Consider the following 21,585-nt stretch of genomic DNA (forward strand, 5'->3'; position numbering starts at 1 on the left):
GTGTCTGGCTCACAGTTAGTGCCCTACGAGTTTTGCTGAATGAATGAATAAGGGTAATGTGTATAGCAGAGTAATGTAAGTATAACCAGGTAAGCGATGAGTTCATGGTAGCAATGATCATAAAAGGATTCTATTATAAACTATCACTGGACTCAAAATGGGAGTCCTAGCACAAAAGACACGTACTTGCCATCACTAAAACATTGCCTACCCAAATGATGCCTTTTCTCCACAAAATTGATCCCTGGTGAGGACTAACTATTGACTGCCCACTGAGTGGTGACTCCTTATACTAAGCACCACGAATACAGGGGCAAGAGAAGGATGTTTGGCTGCACAGACGGTGTTTTAGGCACCCATCCTCCCAGGGAACCCAAGAGAAGAGCCCTGTACCTCCTTAGTATATGGAGAACCCAAGCTCCCAAGCCATTTCCCCCAGGCCATCCTAATGGCACCCTCAGCCTTGGTGGGAGAAGCGACGATGTTCCCACCCATCACCTTTTAATAGCCACAGGAACCTGCCCGCCCACCCACTGCACGCCCATTGGCTGGACAGTGGTAGAGGCGAGCCCTGATGAGCGCATGCTCAGAGGGAGAAGTCAGAGGGGAACCTGGGAGCTCCTTTGGAGGCTGCGATGTCCCTGACTCTCCCAAGGGGGGCTCACTATCGGCTGGGTCCCATGCCACAGAGGCTGAGGAGGAGAAGCAGGAGGTGAGTCCCTGAGGAGACGCCGTGACCTGAGGGCTTCCCTTACTGAGGAGACTTCGTGCTTCCTCTGTCACAAGCGGTGCCCAGGCTGGTGGTGACAACTGGGACGATGCTCAGGCTTCTGAGACTTGCTTTGGCCTTCTACGGGAGAACGGCCGACCCTGCAGAGCAACAGGGCCCACAGCAGCAGGGGCTCCCACAAGGTATTCCTCTGTGTGTCCACTTTTCCCCCACCCCAGAAGCCTCCCAGTAGGGGTTCTCCTCACCCCTGGAATGAGGCTGTGGTAACTCGGGCGGGTACAGCATGTGACGGCGGCTCCATCTTGTGTGTGCATGGGGAGGCAACCCTAGTCCTCAACAAGTCCCTGAGAACCAACTCCCAAACTCTCCTGTCCATCTAAAGCGGGAAAGGTGTTGACAGAGAAGACCTTGGGGGCTGTACCTCCTGTGCTTCCCCACGTGGTTGTGCAGCACATGCCTATTTATATTTCCAGTAGGCGAGAAACTCCCTAATTTGCGAGTGAATTTAGGCTTGTATCCCAAATGGGAATGTAATTTGAAGCCAAGTTGATACCTTATACTTATCCGATCCCGAAGGCACAGAACTCCTGTGGGGCAACTGCTGAGGTTTGATCCCTAAGTATTGCTGATCAGCTAGGCTTGTGCAGAACAAAAAAAGAAAGAAAAGAAGAAGGAAAAAAAAATAAAGAAAACCATTCAGATGCCGTTTTGGGCTAGCCTTCAATCTCCAGATATCTTTTAGTCTGCTGAGACAGTTAAGTATCTATAGAAAGTGCTACTCATCATAATTGGTGATAATGATGAAGGAACATAATAGGAGCAGAAGCTTGACTCATATGTAGACATGGTGCTAACAGGTAACATTTACACACTCTTGTGCAAGGCACTCACAGCTCTCGACAGTTGGTGTGCATGTTAATATTAATATTCACAAGCTGGGCTCGGTGGCTCACACCTGTAATCCCAGCTCTTTGGGAGTTCCAGGTAGGTGGATCACTTGAGGCCAGGAGGTGGAGACCAGCCTGGGCAACATGGCTAAACCCCATCTCTACTAACAATTCAAAAATTAGCTGGGTGTGGCGGCACACACCTGTAGTCCCAGTTGCTTGGGAGGCTGAGACATGAGAACTGCTTGAACCTGGGAGGCGGAGGTTGCTGCTAGCCCAGATTGCGCCACTGCACTGCAGCCTTGGTGACAAAGCCAGACTCTGCTCAAAAAATTAAAAAATAATTTAAAATTTTAACATTTAAATTTTGATAAATTTTAAAAAATATTTTAAAAACCTACAACAACCCTATTAGTCGAAATTGTGATTGTTGTGGATTGACAGATGAAAACGAGGTCAGAGATGTTATAAAACTTCTCTGTCCAGGGTTATGCAGATGGTGAGTGTAAGACTTATTTGTAGTAGGTGTTTGCATTTGAGGCCAATAATATGACCTAGTTTCTTTATCTTGTAGGTGACACCCAGTTGAAAACTGTGCAGGGAGTTGTCACAAGTTTCTGTGGTGATTATGGCATGATTGATGAGTCGATCTTCTTCAGTAGTGATGTTGTGAGTGGCAACGTGCCTCTAAAAGTTGGACAAAAAGTAAATGTGGTTGTGGAAGATGATAAACCACTTTATGGATTCAGAGCAATCAAGGTGAGATGTGCATGAGTTTGGAAATTGTGTCTTATCCCAGTGGGCTTTCTTTCTGCATCTTTCTTTTCTTGTATTAATCCAACATCTCTGCTGTGATCCGTAGAGGGGATGTAGACCGCAATTTGAAGCCCCACCCCTCTGAATCTGTGGGTTCTTCTGTTCTAATAGTTGTAGTAATTTGTGCTGTAAAACATAAAAGTTACTTATCTATTATTCTAATCTTTGAACAATATGAGTAACAATAATAATTATTGAACTCTTTATAATCCTGCAACTTCCCTTATCAGGTAAAAAAACATTTTCTGTAGTGTGCATTCATAGCAGTGGAATTTCTATGTCAAACCATGTGCGTTGTAAATATTTTAAAAAGAGCTTCATGGAATTATAATTCCATGAAGAATGTCATTTGTATTTTCATAGGAGTTGCATTGAATCTGTAGATTGCTTTAGGTTACGGACATTTAACAATATTTATTCTTCCTGTCCATGAACATATGATGTATTTTCATTCATTCCTGCCTCCTTCAATTTCCTTTGTCAATGGTTTATAGTTTTCAGTGTTGCAATCCTTCACCTCCTTGGTTAAATTTATTCCTATTTTAATTTTTTTGAAGGTGTTGTAAATGGGATTGTTTCTTGATATCTTTCTCAGATAGTTCCCTATTGTTATATAGAAATGCTACTGATTCTTGTATGTTGTTTTTTTTTTTTTTTTTTTTTTTTTTTTTTTTTTTGAGACGGAGTCTCGCTCTGCCGCCCAGGCTGGAGTGCAGTGGCCGGATCTCAGCTCACTGCAAGCTCCGCCTCCCGGGTTCACGCCATTCTCCTGCCTCAGCCTCCCGAGTAGCTGGGATTACAGGCGCCCGCCACCTCGCCCGGCTAGTTTTTTTGTATTTTTTAGTAGAGACGGGGTTTCACCGTGTCAGCCAGGATGGTCTCGATCTCCTGACCTCGTGATCCGCCCGTCTCGGCCTCCCAAAGTGCTGGGATTACAGGCTTGAGCCACCGCACCCAGCCCTTGTATGTTGTTTGTGTGTCGTGCCACTTTCCTGAATTTGTTTATTAGACCTAGTAGCTTTTTGGTGATGTTTTCAGGGTTATTTATATATAAGAGCTTCCCGTCTGCAAACAGGGTCAATCTAAATTCTTCCTTTTGAATTTAGATGCCTTTTGTTTCTTCTTGCCTAATTTTTCTGGCTAGCACTTCCAGAAGTATGTGTGATAGAATGGGCAAAAGTGGGCATTTCTGTCCTGTTCCCCGTCTTAGAGGAAAAGCCTGGAACATTTCCCCATTCAGTATGTTGTTACCTGTGGGTTTATCATGTATGACCTTTATTGTGTTGAGGTGCACTCCTCCTATATCTAATTTGTGGAGTTTTTAATCACGAAGGAGTGTGGAATTTGATCAAATTCTTATCCTGCTTAAATTGGAATGATCCTATGACTTTTGTCCTTTATTCTGTTCATGTGATACAGCACATTTATTGATTTGTGTATGTAGAAAATTCCTTGCTTCCCAGGGCTGAATCCCTCTAGAACATGGTGAATGATTTTTTTAATGTGCTATGGAATTTGCTTTACTAATACTTTGTTAAAGATTTTGCAACTGTGTTGATCAGGAATTTTGGCATGTAGTTTTCTTCGGTTTTCTCTTCTTTGTGTTTCCTTGTCTGGGTTTTCCACCAGGGTAATGCGTTGTGACAGAATGAGTTTGGAAGTGTTCCTCTCTTGCCCGTTTTTTTTTTTTTTTTTTTTTTTTGGAATAGGTTTAAAAGTATAGCTATTAATTATTCTTCTTTATATATAAATTTGGTAGTATTAGGAAGGGAAGTCATTCCATCTTAGACTCTTCACTGATGGGGGATTTTTTATTACTGAATCACTTTCCTTACTCATTAATGATCTGTTCAGATTTTCTATTTATTCACCATTACATCTCGGCAGGTTGTATGTGTCCAGGAATGTATTCATTTCTTCTAACTTCTCCTATTTGTAGCCAGATGATTGTTCATAATCTTCCTTATGATACGTTTTGTTTTGGTGATGTCAGTTGTGCTGTCTCCTTTTTCATCTTTGATTTTAGTTATTTGAATCTTCTCTCTTTTTTCCTTAGTCTAGCTAAAGTTTTGTTGATTTGCTTTACCTCTTCAAGAAACCAAGTCATTGTTTCATTGATATTTGTATTGTTCTTCTCATTTCTATTTCATTTATTTCTGCTCTGATCTTTATGATTTAGGCCCTAATTTTGCATTGCAATTTTTTCTTGTTTGTCTAGTTCCTCAAGGTGCAGTGTGAGGTTGTTTATTGAAGATGCATATTTTCTTTTGAGGTAGGCTTAATTGATGTAAATTTCACTTTTAGAATTGCTTTTGTTGTATTTCATGGGTTTTCATATGTTGTGCCTTCATTTTGCTTCAACTCAAGAAATGTTTACACTTTGCTTCTAATTTCTTCATTGATCCATTGGTTATTTAGGAGCATGTTTTTTAATTTCCATCCACTTCTAAAGTTTCCACAGTTCCTACTTTTATTGATTTCTAATACTTCACCATTGTGGTTAGAGAACTGATTTGATCTTATTTCAAACTCCTTTAATTTGCTAGTATCTGTTTTATGGCCTGCCCCATAATCTATCCTCGAGAATGTTCCACATGCAGTTGGAAAGAATATGTGTTTTGGAGTATTTGGATGGAATGTTCTGTAAATGACTGTCAGGTCCATTTGGTCCAGAGTGCAGATAAATTCCACTTTTTGTGGAGTCAGTGTTCTGTTGGGGCAATCTGTTCATTGCTGCAAGTTGGGTGTTGAAGTCCCCTACTATTATTGCATTGCACTCTACCTCACCATTTAGACCTTAATATCTGCTTTGTATATTTAGGTGCTGCTATGTTGGGTCCATATTTTTGGAAATCATTATATCCTCTTGATGAATTGACTCCTTCATCATTATATAATGGTCTTGATCTCTTTTTACAGTTTGTGATATGAATCTTATTTTATTTGAAATCAGTTTAGCACCTCCTGCGCTCTTTTGGTTTCCCTTTACATGGAAGAATATCTTTTTTCATGCCTTCATTTTCAGTTTACAAATGTCTTTTAAGGAGAAGTGGGTCTCTCATAGGTTTGGTTGTTGCTGTTGTTGCTTTTTAAATTTATTCAGCTACTCTGTGCATTTTAGTTGGAGGATGTCATCCATTACTATCAAGGTAATTATTGATAGGTAAGGATTTACTGTTGTCACTTAGAGAATTTTTTCTACCTATTTTGTAGGTAATTTCTTCCTTTCTTCCTCTTTTACTGTTTTCCTTGATGGATAAGAGATTTTTCTCTATTAGTATGTTTTGCTTTTTTATTTGTTTTAGTGTGTCTATTACAGGATTTTTTTCTTTGTGGATAGCATGAGGCTTACAGAAACATAATCACAGCAGTTTATTTTACTGATAACATAACTTTGATCACAAAATGCAAACACTCTACCGTTTAACTCCACCCATGGATTTTGGGTTTTCTGTTTCACACTTTACTACAATTTTTTATATTTTATATCCCTTAATTAATTATTGTACTTATTTTATTTTTACTAGTTCAGTTCTTTAACCTTTACATGAAAGATATAAGTGATCTGGAAACCACCATTACCTTATTAGAATATTCTGAATTTGTGTAGTTACGTTTACTGGTGAGTTTTATACCTTCATATAATGTTTTTGCATTACTCATTAGCGTCCCTTATGCCAGTTGGAAGAACTCTCCTTAGCATTTCTTGTAAGACAGTTGTGGCGGTGAGGAAGTTTCTCAGCTGTGATTTCTCTGTAAAAGTCTTTATCTCCCCTTCACTTCTGGGTACATTATTCTTGGTTAGAGATTTTTTTCCTTGCGTTCCTAAAATAGACTATCCCACTCTTTCTTGGCCTTTTATGCTTCTGCTGAGAAGTCTTCTGGTAGGCATATTGGAAGTGCCTTATATATGATTTGCTTCGTTCTTCTTGCTGCTCTTGGGATTCTTTATTTTTCATCTTTGACAGTTTGATTTTAACATGTCAGGGGGTAATCTTATTTGGATTGTATCTGCATGCAGAACTTTGGTCATCCAGTACCTAGATGTTTGTAACTTTCTCTGAGTTTGGATGGCTCTCCATTATTATTTGAGATTGGATGGCTCTCCATTATTATTTTTTAAATGATCTTTTTACTCCTCCCGCTTGAATGTGAATGACTCATACTATTGCTCTTCTGATATTGTCCCAGAAATCCAGTAAGTTTTTTTTTCTTTCCGTGCCATTCCTTTTAATTTTGTCTCCTCTGACTGTATATTTTCAATGAAGCTATCTCCAAGTTTCCAGATTCTTTATTTTGCTCGATCAGTTGTTCTTTGGATGTTCTCTATTGTGTACTTCCTTCATTGTATTTTTCAACTTCTGGATTTGCTTGGTTTTTTAAACATTCTTTCAATCTTTCTTTCAAATTACTCTGATAAATTCCGAATCATTTCTGTGTAATTGTTTTCAAGGTTCACATAGCATGTGGAAAATAAATATTTTGAATTATTTGTTAAACAACTCATACATTCCTATCACTCTAGGGTCAATCACTGGCGCCTTGTTTTGTCAGTTTGGTGATGTCATGTTTTCCTTATTGTTCTTAATCTTTGTGGTCATGTGTTTGTATCTGTGTATTGAAGAAGTAGGTATTCATTTCAGTCTTTGCAGTCTAGCTTTTAGGGGACATCCTTTAGCAGTAAGCCTGTCCGGAAACTCTACATAGGTCTCTTTTGGTCCTTATGCTTGTGAACACTGCAGCTATTGAAGTCCTAGGGGGCTGCCTATTCCCAGGGACACAACGACAGATGCTACAATGGCTGAGATTCCCTTGGTTATGGAGGCTGGTCCCTAGTGAGACTGGAATCCAAACCTCCATTCACTGAGAACTCCCTGTGGCTGTAGAATATTCTGAGCATAAGGCCACTGGAATCACTCGACAGAGATGTAGACCAGGTATTGAGTTTGTTTTGCTGTGGTTGTGGCTTTCTGTCTGGTGCCAGGGTGGGTCTAGAGACTCTGTCCACAAGTACCATCTGAGAGTCAGGGGCCATGGGCGTCTGTCAAGTGGTGACCTGATATTGGGTTCCCAGGCAATGTCCTATGCTTGCTACTATCTCTCTCCTCTGGGTGGATGGTATCTCTCTCTATGCTGTGCTGTTGAAGGTCGGGGAAGGGGTGATATGGGTAATGTAAAACTGTTCTTACTACCCTCTTCAATGCATCTTTTCTTATTTTCATGCTATAACTGGGTACCATGGTCTCTCATCTGGTTTCCTTATGTCAAATGAGGGTATTTTCATACAAGGATAGTTTTTCACATTGATGTTTCTGCAGGAGGACGATCACTGGAGAGTCCCATTTTTCCCTCTTGCTCCCCTCCTCCTCCATCTATTTAATTTTTACATGCTATAAATATGTCCATCTTGTCCACGTGGCTTCTGTGTTCAGGAAGTATCCTTAGGCTAATTCTAAGACATAATTTACAGGAGTATTCACTTAGCTTTTCTTCTGAAAGTCATTCATTTATTTATATCTAAACATACAGCCAGTCTGGGTTTGCTTTTCATGTGCAGGACTGAGAGAAGGATCCACATCTTGTTTCACTACTGGCTACTCAGTTGTCCCTCAACATTATCTGTTTGTACCTGCTGTTGTGTTGGTGGCATTTGCAAGGCATAAGAAAGAGAGTTGGGAGCCATGAGACGTGGGCAAAGTTTTAGTCTGCAATATGTCTGTGAGTTGGCATGGAGTCAAGGCTCAGAGAGGTCCAAGGGTCCTATGGATCACCCACTTGGATACTGTCAAAAGTGGGGATAGATACATGGGCAGGAGACTGGTGCCTCATTCCTTCATGATAGTAGGTGAGGGGAAAATAAACATCAGATTGGTATTGACAGTTGGAAAGGCACCAGTTAAGAAATGGGAATAGCAGCAAACTAGGCTATTTTTAAAACCATGAAAAATTACTGACAACTCAGTGGCTCAAGTTTCCATCAGAAGTCTTTGATCAGCAAATTCCAACCCTAGGAGTTTATCCTATAGTTCAGTCAGGCAAGTAGCCCAAATGCTAGGATACAAGTGAAATGTCTAATTACGTGGAATTGGGTTAGTAAATTATGGCACATCCATTAATTGGGATTCCCTATGACTCTTTCTGTCCTTTCTTGTTATTTAAAAACCTTTGTGTTAATTTAATGTGATACTTTAATACTGAATACCATGCTAATTTGCTTTTAAAACAGGCATTTACATATGTATATATATTTGTGCACAGACAAAAACATCAGGATGAGTGTTACTGCCAAAATGTAGTCCCTGGTGGTCTCTTGGTAATGGAATATGGATTATGGGGTAACCGCGTTTTGCTGTCTGCATATCTGGTTTTTGTTTTTCCTATTTTTAGTGCAATGAACTTGCATTATTTCTGTAAGTTTTAAGGATTATAAAATAAGGACTATTACACTTCCAATAAGGAAAAAGGTTTGTATGCCTCTTTATTGTAGATAAAGTAAAGCCCTAATTTGGCTTGGTTTTTTGAACCTTCCCCAGTTGAGGTTATTGCTCCAACTTTATCTTGTGCTTCTCTCTCCTAGGCCTGGATCTCGAATGTTAGGATTTTGCTCCCTAGGCTCCTAACTTCTGTTGTTTTTTTCTCTCCGCCTCCCTGCTCCTCTACCCCTGTTTACAAGGTTACACCTCTGTCTTCTTTCACAACCCAGCACAAATCTGACTTCCCCCAAGCAATGCCCCTATTTTCTCCCTGTCTGAAATGTTCTCCCTCTAGATAATTCACAGAAACCATTTTGAACTAGTTTTATATCCTTCATCGCAACCTGCTTATGACTACATACCTTTCCACTTTACCGTCATTTCATTGTGAATTTCTGCAGGCTAAGGACGGTATTTTTTAAATCTTGGAATCTAATGGTACAGGAGCATTAAACTCAGGTAGGCAATTAATGTTTTGGGATACATTTCACAATTCTTGAAGCACACACATGACTTTTACCATCATCTCAAGTCAATGGTCCATTTGCCAAGTGAACTATATTCACCAGTGTTTAGGATGGCTGTTGAAAATATTTTTGAATACAAGTGTTTTAATCATGTAATTTCCATGTTTAAATTTGTATTATTTTTGAAGTAACTCTTTCCTAAATCTTACAGGTGGATGTTGTGCCTCACCGCCTTTATGGTGCTGTACCCTCAGACTCAGGAACCAGAGTTTTAATTGGATGTGTTACTTCTATAAGTGAAGATACTATTTATATTAGTAACAGCATTTATTTTTCCATAGACATTTTTTCTGAAGGTATGATTTACATTTTGAGATATACGATCTAATTCTTAAATTTTTGAAAGGATTTTAGTCCTGGAACAACTTTTACAGTGTACTTGGCTTCAGTCAATGGCTCTTCAATGTTAGAAGTAGACCGTTCCAATCAAAATTAGGTACAATATAGGGGCAAATAGACAGTATTATAAATTGTGTGCTGTCGGCTATTGTGTGTTCATTTGTTCAATGCTCTCAGCAATGCCTGGATATATTTTTCATTCACATAAGAATTTAATTTCTAATCATGGAAACAATCCTACAAGTACATAGAGACACTATTTTTAATACCCTTCAAGGACTATACTTGAAGGGATCATTTCTGTAGTTGGTTACTAGAGAAGTTTCAGTGACAGGGTAGATTACCAAATTTTAAAAGAATACACTTCAAATGCTTCAAAAAAAATTTAGGATTGGAGATAGCGCCTTGTGAGTGTGTGTGTGTGTGTTGTTGTTGTTGAATTCTCTTTGTAATCAGCAGATATATTCTAATATTTAGCTTCTACCCAATGATATTTTTTTTGTCTGTTTTGTCTACTGCTGCTGTCATATAGCTTGGGTATAAATGGGGAGATTAGCTCTGCTTCCCCAGGCAGCTTACTGGTTTGTTTTCTTAGGTGCAAAAGCAGGACTCTGACCTGAATTTTGTTTTAAGATGTTGACACTGTCTGCTTTGTTGAGAAGAGACTATGAGGGAAAGGGTGGAGTCAGGAAATCAGTTAGGAAAATGTTGTAATATTCCTGGTGAGAGATGATGGAGATGTGAATGAAAAATGGAGAAGTGGAGGACCTGAGGATTGAGTTGACTCTGGATATATTTTGAAGTTAGAGAAGAACCCAGGAGGTAATGGATTAGATCTTTGATGTGGAGGAGAAATGAGTCTAAGGTACCTCCAAAGTTTTTGGTTTGAGCAGTGGTGAGAGTGGAGTTGCCAGTTTGTGATGTAGATGACTGAAGTAAACAAAAGTTGGTGAGTACGGAGAATACCAGCAACTCAGCTTTACACATGTTAGATTGGTGTAAGCATAAGGATAATTGATCCTGAGGTTGGTTAGAGCTGGAGGCATATACATTTTGGAGTTATAAGCATATAGATATATGTTAAACCCACACAAAATAAATGTATGTAAATTATCAGAGAAAGAGAGAGAGAGAGACAGAAGAGGTCTAACACTGTGTCTAGTGTCATTCTACAGTGTTAGGTCCTAAGGTGAAGAAATGTTTCACTTTGTTGATATTGCTAGTTTTCTGGAGTCATTGTGGCAATTTACTGTCTCACTTGCAGTTGGGATTTCCATTTGCTCCACATTCTTTCATGCAACTTTGTTATCCTGTGACTCACTTTTAACTTACTGCAAACTTCTGTTTGAAACTCAGTGGTCTTAACTGTAACCTGTGAGGCAGATACTTAAGAGTTCATCAGCCGAACACAACACCAGGGGAAATTCCTTCATTCTGAAAGTAACAACATTTTCTTGTGGTACTGCTACCACTACTACCAATCAACTGTTATTTGGTGGTTACTATGCACCAGGAATGATTCTGTGTGTATCGCACATATCAACTAATTCTCACAGCAGCTGTGTATCATGAAGGCTACTTACTGTGCTTCTCATTTTATAGATGAAGAAAACAAGGCACAGACAGTTTAACCACCTTTCTTAAGGTTGCAAACTGAGTGAGTGGCAGTGTCAAGATTCGAAGCCACGTAGCCAGGGTCAAACTTGTGCTCTTACCTACATGTTTGACTGCCTCTCACTAAGCAATTGTGAACACGAACAGTTGTTTAGTAAATCCTGTGCCGCTCCCTCAGATTGGCTGTGATGCACAGTTGACACTTTCCTCCATTTAAATTTGTTAAATCAGTAGAGGAGAATCAATGCCTAAGGATTATAAATTTCTTTTTGGACTTAGAGATTTGCAGTGTCTGTTTAAATATGCACAAAATGGACTTTAGTTCTAGCAGAACTGACTTTAAAGTAGTACACTATCAAATAACGTGTGAAATTAAACGTGACCTAGTTAAGAGATCATGACACTCACATTTCTCCATGGCTGTTTTAGATTTTGTGCCTTATAAGGGTGACTTGTTAGAAGTTGAATATTCCACTGAGCCAGGCATCTCAAACATCAAGGCAACTTCTGTGAAGCCCACCCGTTGTATTCATGCGGAAGAGGTAATTTCTTTCCTGTTGCTCCTGTCAGCAGTTTCTGATAACCCTTCCTTTGGTGAGAATTTACGTGACCAGGATTCTGTTGGGTGTAATGGGAATAACAGAAAATATGAAGAAATACATTCTTTGCCAACAAAGGAGCCACTTTTCTTATTGAAAAGGCAGGATCTTCCAAAGGAAATAATTAGAAAATTACGTAGAACGAGCACATGATTAAGTTCTTTTTTTTTTTTTTTTTTTTTTTTTTTTTGAGACGGAGTCTTGCTCTGTCGCCCAGGCTGGGGTGCAGTGGCCGGATCTCAGCTCACTGCAAGCTCCACCTCCCGGGTTTACGCCATTCTCCTGCCTCAGCCTCCCGAGTAGCTGGGACTACAGGCGCCCGCCACCTCGCCCGGCTAGTTTTTTGTATTTTTTAGTAGAGACGGGGTTTCACCGTGTTAGCCAGGATGGTCTCGATCTCCTGACCTCGTGATCCACCCGTCTCGGCCTCCCAAAGTGCTGGGATTACAGGCTTGAGCCACCGCGCCCGGCCTGATTAAGTTCTAAATTGTGCATTTTACTCAATATCCAAGTGTTATTAGAATCTTCCAATGACAGGAGGAAGAAAAACAATCTTTGTGCCAGAAAATTTTAGGGAAAGAATGAGCGGAATGTGTTGTGGGACTTGAGCTTACCAGTAAATGCTGAGGATGATTTGGGTATTAAAGCCTGAATATGCGCAGGCAATTCAAGGCAACAGAGGGTAATGGACATATTTTGGTAATATTTAGAGCTGGATTTCTCATTTGAGACCCAGGCCTCATTCCCAGAGAGTCTGATTTAATTGTTCTGAGGTGGAGCGTGGACATGGGTATTCTTACAAAGCACCCCTCGTGTTAGCAACGGGCCAACCAGTTTGGAAATCAATGATTTGCATCGAAGTGACCTGCACTCACGCAGGACCCAGAGTGAGGAGGTACAAAGCTGGTTACAGTGATTATTGGGCTTTCTCATAATCATTTCCATTATTTATACTCACAGGTCTGCATTACTAGCGTACATGGAAGAAATGGGGTGATAGATTATACTATCTTTTTCACCTTGGATTCTGTGAAACTTCCTGATGGATACATACCTCAAGTATACGATATCGTCAATGTGGTCATGGTGGAGAGCATTCAGTTCTGCTATATTTGGAGAGCGGTTTCTGTCACCCCAGCTCAAAAATCGTAATGACAAAGCATTTTTATTCTGTTTATCTTTCCTTTTATGAGCAGTAAAGGGACTGGTTTAACTGAAAAGGTTAGCTTAATAAGCCTAAATAGTATTTTACATATGGCTTTTCTGGTAAATCTAATTGAGATACTGGCTAGTTCAATTGGACCATGAACCCAGCTTAGGGAAGTGCCTTATCAATTAAAAACCACGCGAAAATAGCTCGCTAGTCACTGGAGGAAAGGAGTTCTTAATTAAAATGAACACTGCCATTAAATTTGAATTCCATATTTCCCATTAGCAGCAGCGGATTCCAGGATGATGGAGGCCTGGGACGGCCCAAAAAGGAACGTCGGAGCCAAAGCATTTAACTGAAAAGGCATCAGGGACAGCATGTTAAAGGCATGATTTAAAGTTACAATTTGACTTCAGTTTTGAGCCCCCTTTATGCTGTCTGTACAATCTGTATTGTTCCATAGTCTCTTTCATCTTCTTTCACCCACATAACTCGCACTGTTTATTGTTTCAATATGTTCCTTATTCCCCATGCTAGAATGTAAACTCCACAATGGCAGGATGTGTTTTGATCTTTTTGTTGTTGTTGTTGTTGTTCTTTTTTTTTTCTGTTGTCATTAAAGCATCTCCAAGCACTTAGAAGAGTGCCTAACATAAAATGTTATTAAGCTCTATGACTGAATGATTGGGCCATCTATGATGTTTAGCTGCGGTTCATTCATCACTGGTTCCTTAGGAATAAAATTGTTGAGCAACGCATTAAGACCTCTGTCGATTTTTAAATAACACCAATAACCATAGAAAGCCGACTCTGCTGTACGTGAGCCTCCGTGAGCCACTTTGCTGCAGGGGTGCAGCTCATGTGAAGTCACGAAGAAACGTACAAACACAGAGCCCGTCGAAGGAAGGATAAGCTACTTACCCACTGGGAAAGGTTATACTAAAATTCCACAAGTAAACCCCATGAAACTTCATGCTTTCGTCTAATAGAACATTTAACTAGGTAGCTGTGACCTAGGGGAATGGATGTATTCAGACCTTTGAGCATAGCTTGAGTGTCGTTGTGAACTTACCCTGAGTCCTGTGATTCATAATTTCACCACTACCACTGGTCCTTGAATAAACAGAGTTGTGTTTTTACTCTACACTACAGATCCAGTGAGACCTCCCAATCATCCAGGGATTTGTTTCCCACTTGATAGGGACGGTGAAGGTCTTGTAAAATTCCCATTTTCACTCATTGGTTCACTCTACAAAATCCTACTGACTCTCTTTGATGTGCCAGGCACTGTTGAGGCTCTAGAGTTATACCCTTAACCAAAAGGACAAAATTCCAGGCCCTAATGGAACTTGTGTTCTTTCAATGCCCCCACCCCCTAACCGTCCTTGGCTTCCTGACCCATGCAGCAGTAGCTCCTATGATTGAAAGGGGCAAGCGGGAGATGTGGCAACACCAGGTGCCTGTGAATGTCGTCATTCAAAAGCAGCCCCACACCCTGTGGAATTACAGAGCAGTCCACGTTAGACTTGAGAGATGCAAGGGCCATGACTTCCACTACCTCCCACTTAATTCTGCAGTTTGGTTGATGTGGAAGAATGGTCTCTGGGAGTTATAATGCATTATGATAAGCCCAATCAGCTGGTGATTCAGTCACAGCTGCTGTTTCACAAACTTCCTCACCGGACTGAGGATCACCTGGGAGGCAGCAGTTCAGCTGGGCAGGTGGTGGGGATTGGACACATTTCCTCTACTTTCAAATAGCAAAGCCCAGAACTGCTTTGCTTTCATAAGGCCGACCAAGCGGTGGTGCATTTTGAATATTTTCCCTCAGAGATGAGCTAACTCCAAGGTTCTTTCCCACAACTGAGAATGAATTGTGTTTGATCATCTCACCCTCATCACATCTGTGTCCCTAAATGGATGACCTCATGGCACAAGGACAGATGGACCCAGGGAGTAGGAAATAGCGGACTCTGTCAGAAATGTGTTTTCCCCAGGTACAAAAGAATTGGATTGAAAACACAGGGACCTGTCACCACGAGTTTCTGGGGCTCCAGTATTCTGCCACGGAGCTTCCAACTGGCACACCATGAAGGTGTTGCAGATGTGCTGATATCAGATGCTTCTCCGCTCATTTAGGGATACATGCAATGAAGAAAATGAAATAAGATAATGATCTTTAGCCTGGTTTGGCAAACTATGGCCCTTATGCCAATTCTGGCCTGATGCCTGCAATGATTCTCAAAACATAAAGTTCTGTTTAGGTACCCAGAGCCTAATCTTGGCCCAATAGATTGAACCTAGTGTTCTTGCCATCATGATTATGCACACTGTTAATCAAAGGGGCACCTTGAAATTTCTCATCGTGATCATGGTTTCATCCTCTAACTACCTGTAGCTTTCAGAGGTTCTGGTTCATCATTTCACTCCTCTTGTGGGATGCATAAATCTTTAACTGTACATCTGCCAAAGGGATATGCTCTGTGAATGTAAACAACTCTTCTTTGTTATGCTTAGTGTATAGTTCTCTGTTTTGTCAAAATTTCAAATTCTACTTAATCAGCCATATTTACAAGGATCCCTGTTCCCTTGGTGTTGGAGAATATGGTGTTTTGAATCGAAGCTCTTATTTCTATTGGCAAACTTGAGGTTGCACGTAGACCTCCAATACCAGCCCAGGAATATGGAGTTTATACTATGTTTTCCTCTCTTTCCACCTTTCCACCTATATTGCTTCCTTCTCAGCTTTGGAGAACCCTAACTTCCATTATCCTCTGTGTATTTACTTCTTTGCACAATCCTGCCATATATGCTCTCCTACTCTGGGCAGCCTTCCATCTGTACTCTAACTCCCTGTTCTCATGGACCCTGGCTTGCAGGAGGCCTCCTTGGAACCACTTTTTGGCAGGCTCCCTGCCTGCCTTCAAATCCTTGGGTGCCCTCCTCTACAGGGAAGGGCCCCAAGAAGCATATGAAAAAAATGCTCTACATCACTAATCATCACATAAATGCAAATTAATTTTTTTTTTTTTTTTTTTTTTTTTTTGAGACGGAGTCTCGCTCTGTCTCCCAGGCTGGAGTGCAGTGGCGCGATCTCCACTCACTGCAAGCTCCGCCTCCCGGGTTCACGCCATTCTCCTGCCTCAGCCTCCCGTGTGGCTGGGACTACAGGCGCCCGCCACCGCGCCCGGCTAATTTTGTATTTTTTTTTTGTAGAGACGGGGTTTCACCGTGTTAGTCAGGATGGTCTCAATCTCCTGACCTCGTGATCCGCCCATCTCGGCCTCCCAAAGTGCTGGGATTACAGGCGTGAGCCACCGCGCCCGGCCATAAATGCAAATTAAAACCTCAATGTGAGACCATGTCACACCAGTCAGTCAGAATGGCTATCATTAAAAAGTCAGAAAATAGAAGCTGGCATGACTGTGGAGAAGAGGGAATGCTCATACACTGCTGGTGGGAATGTAAACTAGTTCAGCCACCGTGGAAAGCAGTTTGGAGATTTCTCAAAGAACTTACACAGAACTACCAATCAACCCACCAATCCCATTACTGGATCCCATGTACCTAACTAATTATATAAATCCTTGTGCCATACAGACTCATGCACACATATGTTCACTGCAGCACTATTCACAATAGCAAATACATGGAATCCACATAAATGGCCGTCAATGGTAGGCTGAATAAAGAGTATCTGGGGTATCTATATCATGGAATACTATACAGTCAGCAAAAAGAATGAGATTGTGTCCTTTGCAGCAATGTGATGGGGCTGGAGGCCATTATCCTAAATGAATAAATGTGGGAACAGAAAACTTAGTACTATGTTTTCTCACTTACAAGTGTGAGCCAAACCTTGAGTATACATGGACACAAACAATAGACAAATAGACACCTGGGCCTATGTGATGGTGGGGGGTAGGAGGAGGGTGAGGGTAGAAAAACTACGTGATGGGTACTATGTTTATTTTCTGTGTGATGAACTAATTTGTATATGAAGCCCCCATGACATGCCATTTTCCATATAACAAACTTGTGCATGTACCCCCTGAACCTGAAATAAAAGTTGGAAAAAATTTTTAAAAGGTGGCTCTTTGACAAGATCAATACAATTTTGAACCTCTAGCTAGGCTAAGTTAAAAAGAGACAGAGAGAGAGAACACAAATACTGACATTAGAAGTGAAACAGGGGCCACCACCAATGATCCCATGTGCATTAAATGAATAATAAATAACTCCCACAGATTCCATAACCTAGATGAAATAAAACAATTCTGAAGAGGCACAATCTATCAAAACACACAGAAGAAGAGGCAGATACTTTCAATAAGCCTATGTCTATCAAGAAAATTGAATCAATAATCAATACCTTCTAAAAGAGAAATCAGGAAACCCGGCTGGGTTTACTGGGAAATTCTACCAAACACTTAAGTTTTAATTATACGAATTGTCTACAATCTCTTCGAAAGTTTGAATCAAAGAGAATTCTTCCTAACTCACTCCTTGAGGCCAGTATTACCTTAATACCAAAATCAGACAAAGATGTTATAAGGAAGGAAAACTATAGGCTAATATCTCTCATGAACACCAATGTAAATATTCCTAATAATACATTATCAAATTGAATCCAATAATGTATATAAAGAAATATACGCCATGACCAAGTGTGATTGATTACATTTGTCAAAGCCCATAGACTATGCAACACAATGAGTGAGCCCCACATAAATTACCAGCTTTAGTTAATAATAATGTATCAATACTGGCTCTTTGGTGGAAACAAATGTCCCACACTAGTGCAAGATGTGAATCATAGGGGAGACGGTGGTGGTGGGCATATGTGAACTGTCAGTACTTTCCACTCGATTTTTCTTTAAAACAAAAATAGTGTATTAGCCTAAAAATCTTGAGTATGTAGATTAAGTGAACAATTGAGAAATAATCTAGCACTGCTATTACAATCTAACAAGTCTATGTGTGTCAGGTGATGAATGGATTTGTCTAACAATGTGTCCATAACGTCCTGGGTCCCATCATGCTCTTACTCGGTAGATGCTGTGGTGTCCCTGCTGCTTCCCACACACTGGTCTGACTGCATTCTTTAACTCAGAGCAGTAGAGCCTCACATTTTTATTTTGGTGACATGGGATACAGGTGGGCTTTCTATGCCTTGGAAAAGCTGAGGCTGAAAGTGGACCTGTTCCTTCCTAAAATCTCCTGAACCACAACCTGTCTGGTACAATTCAGAGACCCCCAGAAGTGCAGTCATGGAGCCCCAGTGAGGGATCCCTATCACCTCCTTCTGTGTGAAGCAAATCCCTCCCCCGTGTTTCTAAATGGCCACAGATACATGCCAAGCCTTGTCCTGATCTGTCAAACACCCCCTCTCTCCAGGGTCTTTACCACTCCCTGGGGAGGTTCTTGAATGAAGGGAGGAAGAAAGAAGCAGAAGAATGGGTGTCTGCACTCAGCAGGTAACTGGCCTCAGGCTGCTGAGTCAAACACTGTGCTTATGGGCACTGATGACAGAGCCAGGCTGCTTGGACCCAAATCCCAATTCTCCCAGGCTTGGGGCCTTTAGGCAAGTTGTTCAACTTCCTTAGGCATTCGGTTCCTCATCTACAAAAAAAGCAGTGATAATAACCCCTGCCTTGCAGAGCTTTGAGGACTAAATTAGTTGTCACACATAATGGACACAAAACTGTGTCCAGCATAGATTACACACTCTATGAGTCTTTGCAATCACAAGTATCATAAAGAAGGAGTCTGCATTCACCTTTCTTCCCCTCTCTTATGTTTTTCATGCTGAGGCTTGATGAAAGGACAGGCCACGCACTCTATGCTCCTTTACCACCCCAATTCATTCTCATGACTCTCAGCAATCCTTTACGTTCAGTGAACCCTTCCAGCCCGCTGCACTGGGGACTCCTGTCCTCCACCCTGTAGACCTCTCTTGATGCCCCAGCACTGCTTCCACTTGGTTCTTAAGACCCTCACTTTCCCCCCTCCCTCAGTGTGATCATCTTTTGCAGTGATCATGCCTGTTTTCTCTACAGGAGATGAAAGACAGATTACATTCACAGTGCCAAGGAATTACAGAAGACCCATCCTAACTGGTCACCCTGCTTCATGTTTTGGCTCCTTCCAGCCTGTTCACAACTACACAGCCTGAGGGATCACTGGAAAGCTCTAAACCTTTCAGGGATTTCAAATATCATGTACAGTAACGTCCAAAACACTTTCAGTGCCCTACAAGACCCCGCAGAGACCAAAACTTTATTACCTCTCATGACATTTCTCTCTATATTTTGCAAATTTAATATCATGTCATTTTTTTTAATAGAGATGGCTTTTAACCTTCCACTTCAAAAACTCCTTTCTTTTCTTTTTTTTTCTGTATTGACTTGGCTCGAACGTCTAGTGCAATACTGAATAGACATAGTAAAGTTGGCATCCTGATCTTGTTCCTGATGTCAGGGAAAAAGCTTTCAGTCTTACCAAACTCTATGCTCCTACAAGAGACTCACCTCATATTAAAGAAGCACGTAGACTGAAAGTGAAGGGATTGAAAAATATATTCTATAAAAACAGAAACCAAAAAGACAGTATCTTTACCCATATCAGATGAAATAACTAAATCAAAAGAGAGAAAAGGAGACAAAGAAAGTCATTCTATAATAATAAAGACATCCATTACTCAAGATAATTTAACAATTATAAGTACACTCAATATGAGACCACCAGCATGCATAAAGGAAATATTAGTAGATCTGAAGGGAAAGATGAATCACAATACAATAATAGTAGGGGAGTTTAAATACCCACTTTCAATAATAGAAAGATCATCCAGACAAAAGGAACACTGAACTTAAACTACACTTTAGACCAAATGGACCTAACAGACTTCTACAGAACATTCCATCGGAGAGTAACAGAAATACACATTTTTCTCCAGTGCACACAGAACGTTCTCCAGGATAGATTAGTCCTATGTTTGGCCACAAGACAAGTCAAAACAATTGATTGTGAGGACTGAAATCATATCAAGTATGTTTTCTGATCACAATGGTATGAATCTAGAAACCAATAATTGGGGCAATCAGGAAATTCATAAACATGTGGAAATTGATGCACAAGCCACCGAACAAGAAACGGGCCAAGGAGGAACGCAAAAGTGAGATAAAAAATACCTTGACACAAACAAAAATGGAAATATAACATACCAAAATGTATGGGATGAAGTAAAAGCCTTTCCAAGTGAGAAATTCATAGCAGCAAATGCCTGTATCAAGAAAGCAAAAATATCTTAAATAAAAAAGCTAACATTAAACCTCAAGGAACTAGAGAAAGACAAGCACATTAAGAACAAATTAGCACAAGGAAGAACACAACAAAAATCAGAGCAAAAATAAATGAAAAAGAGACTATAAAAGGAATAGAAAATGCAATTAAATCAAGAGTTGGATTTTTGAAAAGATAAACAAATTCGTCTTAGCTAGACTAAGAAAAACAGAAAGAAGACAACATAAAGAAAACCAGAAATAAAAGAGGGGACATTACAATTGGTACCACAGAAATACAAAGGATCATAAGAGATTACTATCAAAAATTATATGCCAACGAATTGGAAGACCTAGAAACAATGGGAAAATTCCTAGATACATATAAGCTACCAACAGAGAATCAAGAATAAATAGAAACTGGAGGACATTATGTTAAGGGAAATAAGCTTGGCACAGGAAGACACATTTTGACACATTTTGCCTCTTCTCACTCATTTGTGAGAGCTAAAAATTAAAACAATTGAACTCTGAGAACAAAGAGGAGGTTTCTCTGCCCGACTCTTGCTTGTGGGTTCTGGGCTTGAGAGGCACCTCTGGGTTTGAGCTCTCCAGTGTCTCTGCTAGACAGGGATTCTGACAGTCCACAGACGTTGTGTCACCCAGTAGCTGCTCTTGGGGGGCGGGGAGGGGCCGGAGGGCGGAGGGGGGGCGGTGATGCTCAGGCTGTTCACAGTCTTTTTGTAAATTGCGACCATGAAGTGCATTCCTGTCTAAAGGAAAGAAAATGAATACATGCTCGCCAGTTTTTGTTTTCTGCTCTGACATATTTTCTTCATTTTCTCTGCCAATATCAAACCCGAGAGAAGAGATAGGAATTGTAGATATCACCCTGCTCCAAGGAGAACAGAGAGATGGGGAAGAAGAAGAGCCATCCTCGATGCCTAGTGGAAAGGTAGAAGCTCCCAAGCGACATCCTAAACCTCTTTACCGTGATTAAGGCTGCATTTTTCTTTTCTTTCTTCCCGGGTGTTCAGTGAACACTTGCCCACCTCCCTTGGGATCAGGTAACTGAATCACGCTCTTTGAATCCTGCAGTTCTCAGTGCAGACAATGTTTTGCTTGAGAGAAGCTACTTTCTAGGCACCTCAACATTCATTCAAGAGA

The 21,585-nt window shown here is 40.6% G+C and overlaps 1 protein-coding gene across 1 annotated transcript; it reads left to right on the top strand.

Moving 5' to 3' along the window:
- The first annotated feature begins 705 nt into the window (after positions 1-705).
- Positions 706-13,490, top strand: CXHXorf48 (chromosome X open reading frame 48). The gene is made up of 6 exons (NM_001194153.1): positions 706-912; positions 2,192-2,376; positions 9,585-9,729; positions 11,816-11,928; positions 12,946-13,133; positions 13,421-13,490. Exons 1-6 carry the CDS (start codon positions 819-821, stop codon positions 13,488-13,490), a joined length of 795 nt encoding a protein of 264 aa, NP_001181082.1. The 5' UTR covers positions 706-818.
- The last annotated feature ends 8,095 nt before the right edge of the window (positions 13,491-21,585 follow it).

The sequence above is a fragment of the Macaca mulatta genome, chromosome X, assembly GCF_049350105.2.
Source record: "Macaca mulatta isolate MMU2019108-1 chromosome X, T2T-MMU8v2.0, whole genome shotgun sequence".
Classification (NCBI taxonomy): domain Eukaryota; kingdom Metazoa; phylum Chordata; class Mammalia; order Primates; family Cercopithecidae; genus Macaca; species Macaca mulatta.

What these genes read in the sequence shown, in the direction of transcription:
- CXHXorf48 (NM_001194153.1), top strand. Translation starts at nt 819, where the DNA reads ATGCTCAGGCTTCTGAGACTTGCTTTGGCCTTCTACGGGAGAACGGCC. An exon ending in CATAGACATTTTTTCTGAAG is followed by an intron (nt 9,730 to 11,815) that starts GTATGATTTACA and finishes TGGCTGTTTTAG; the next exon opens with ATTTTGTGCCTTATAAGGGT. An exon ending in GTTGTATTCATGCGGAAGAG is followed by an intron (nt 11,929 to 12,945) that starts GTAATTTCTTTC and finishes TTATACTCACAG; the next exon opens with GTCTGCATTACTAGCGTACA.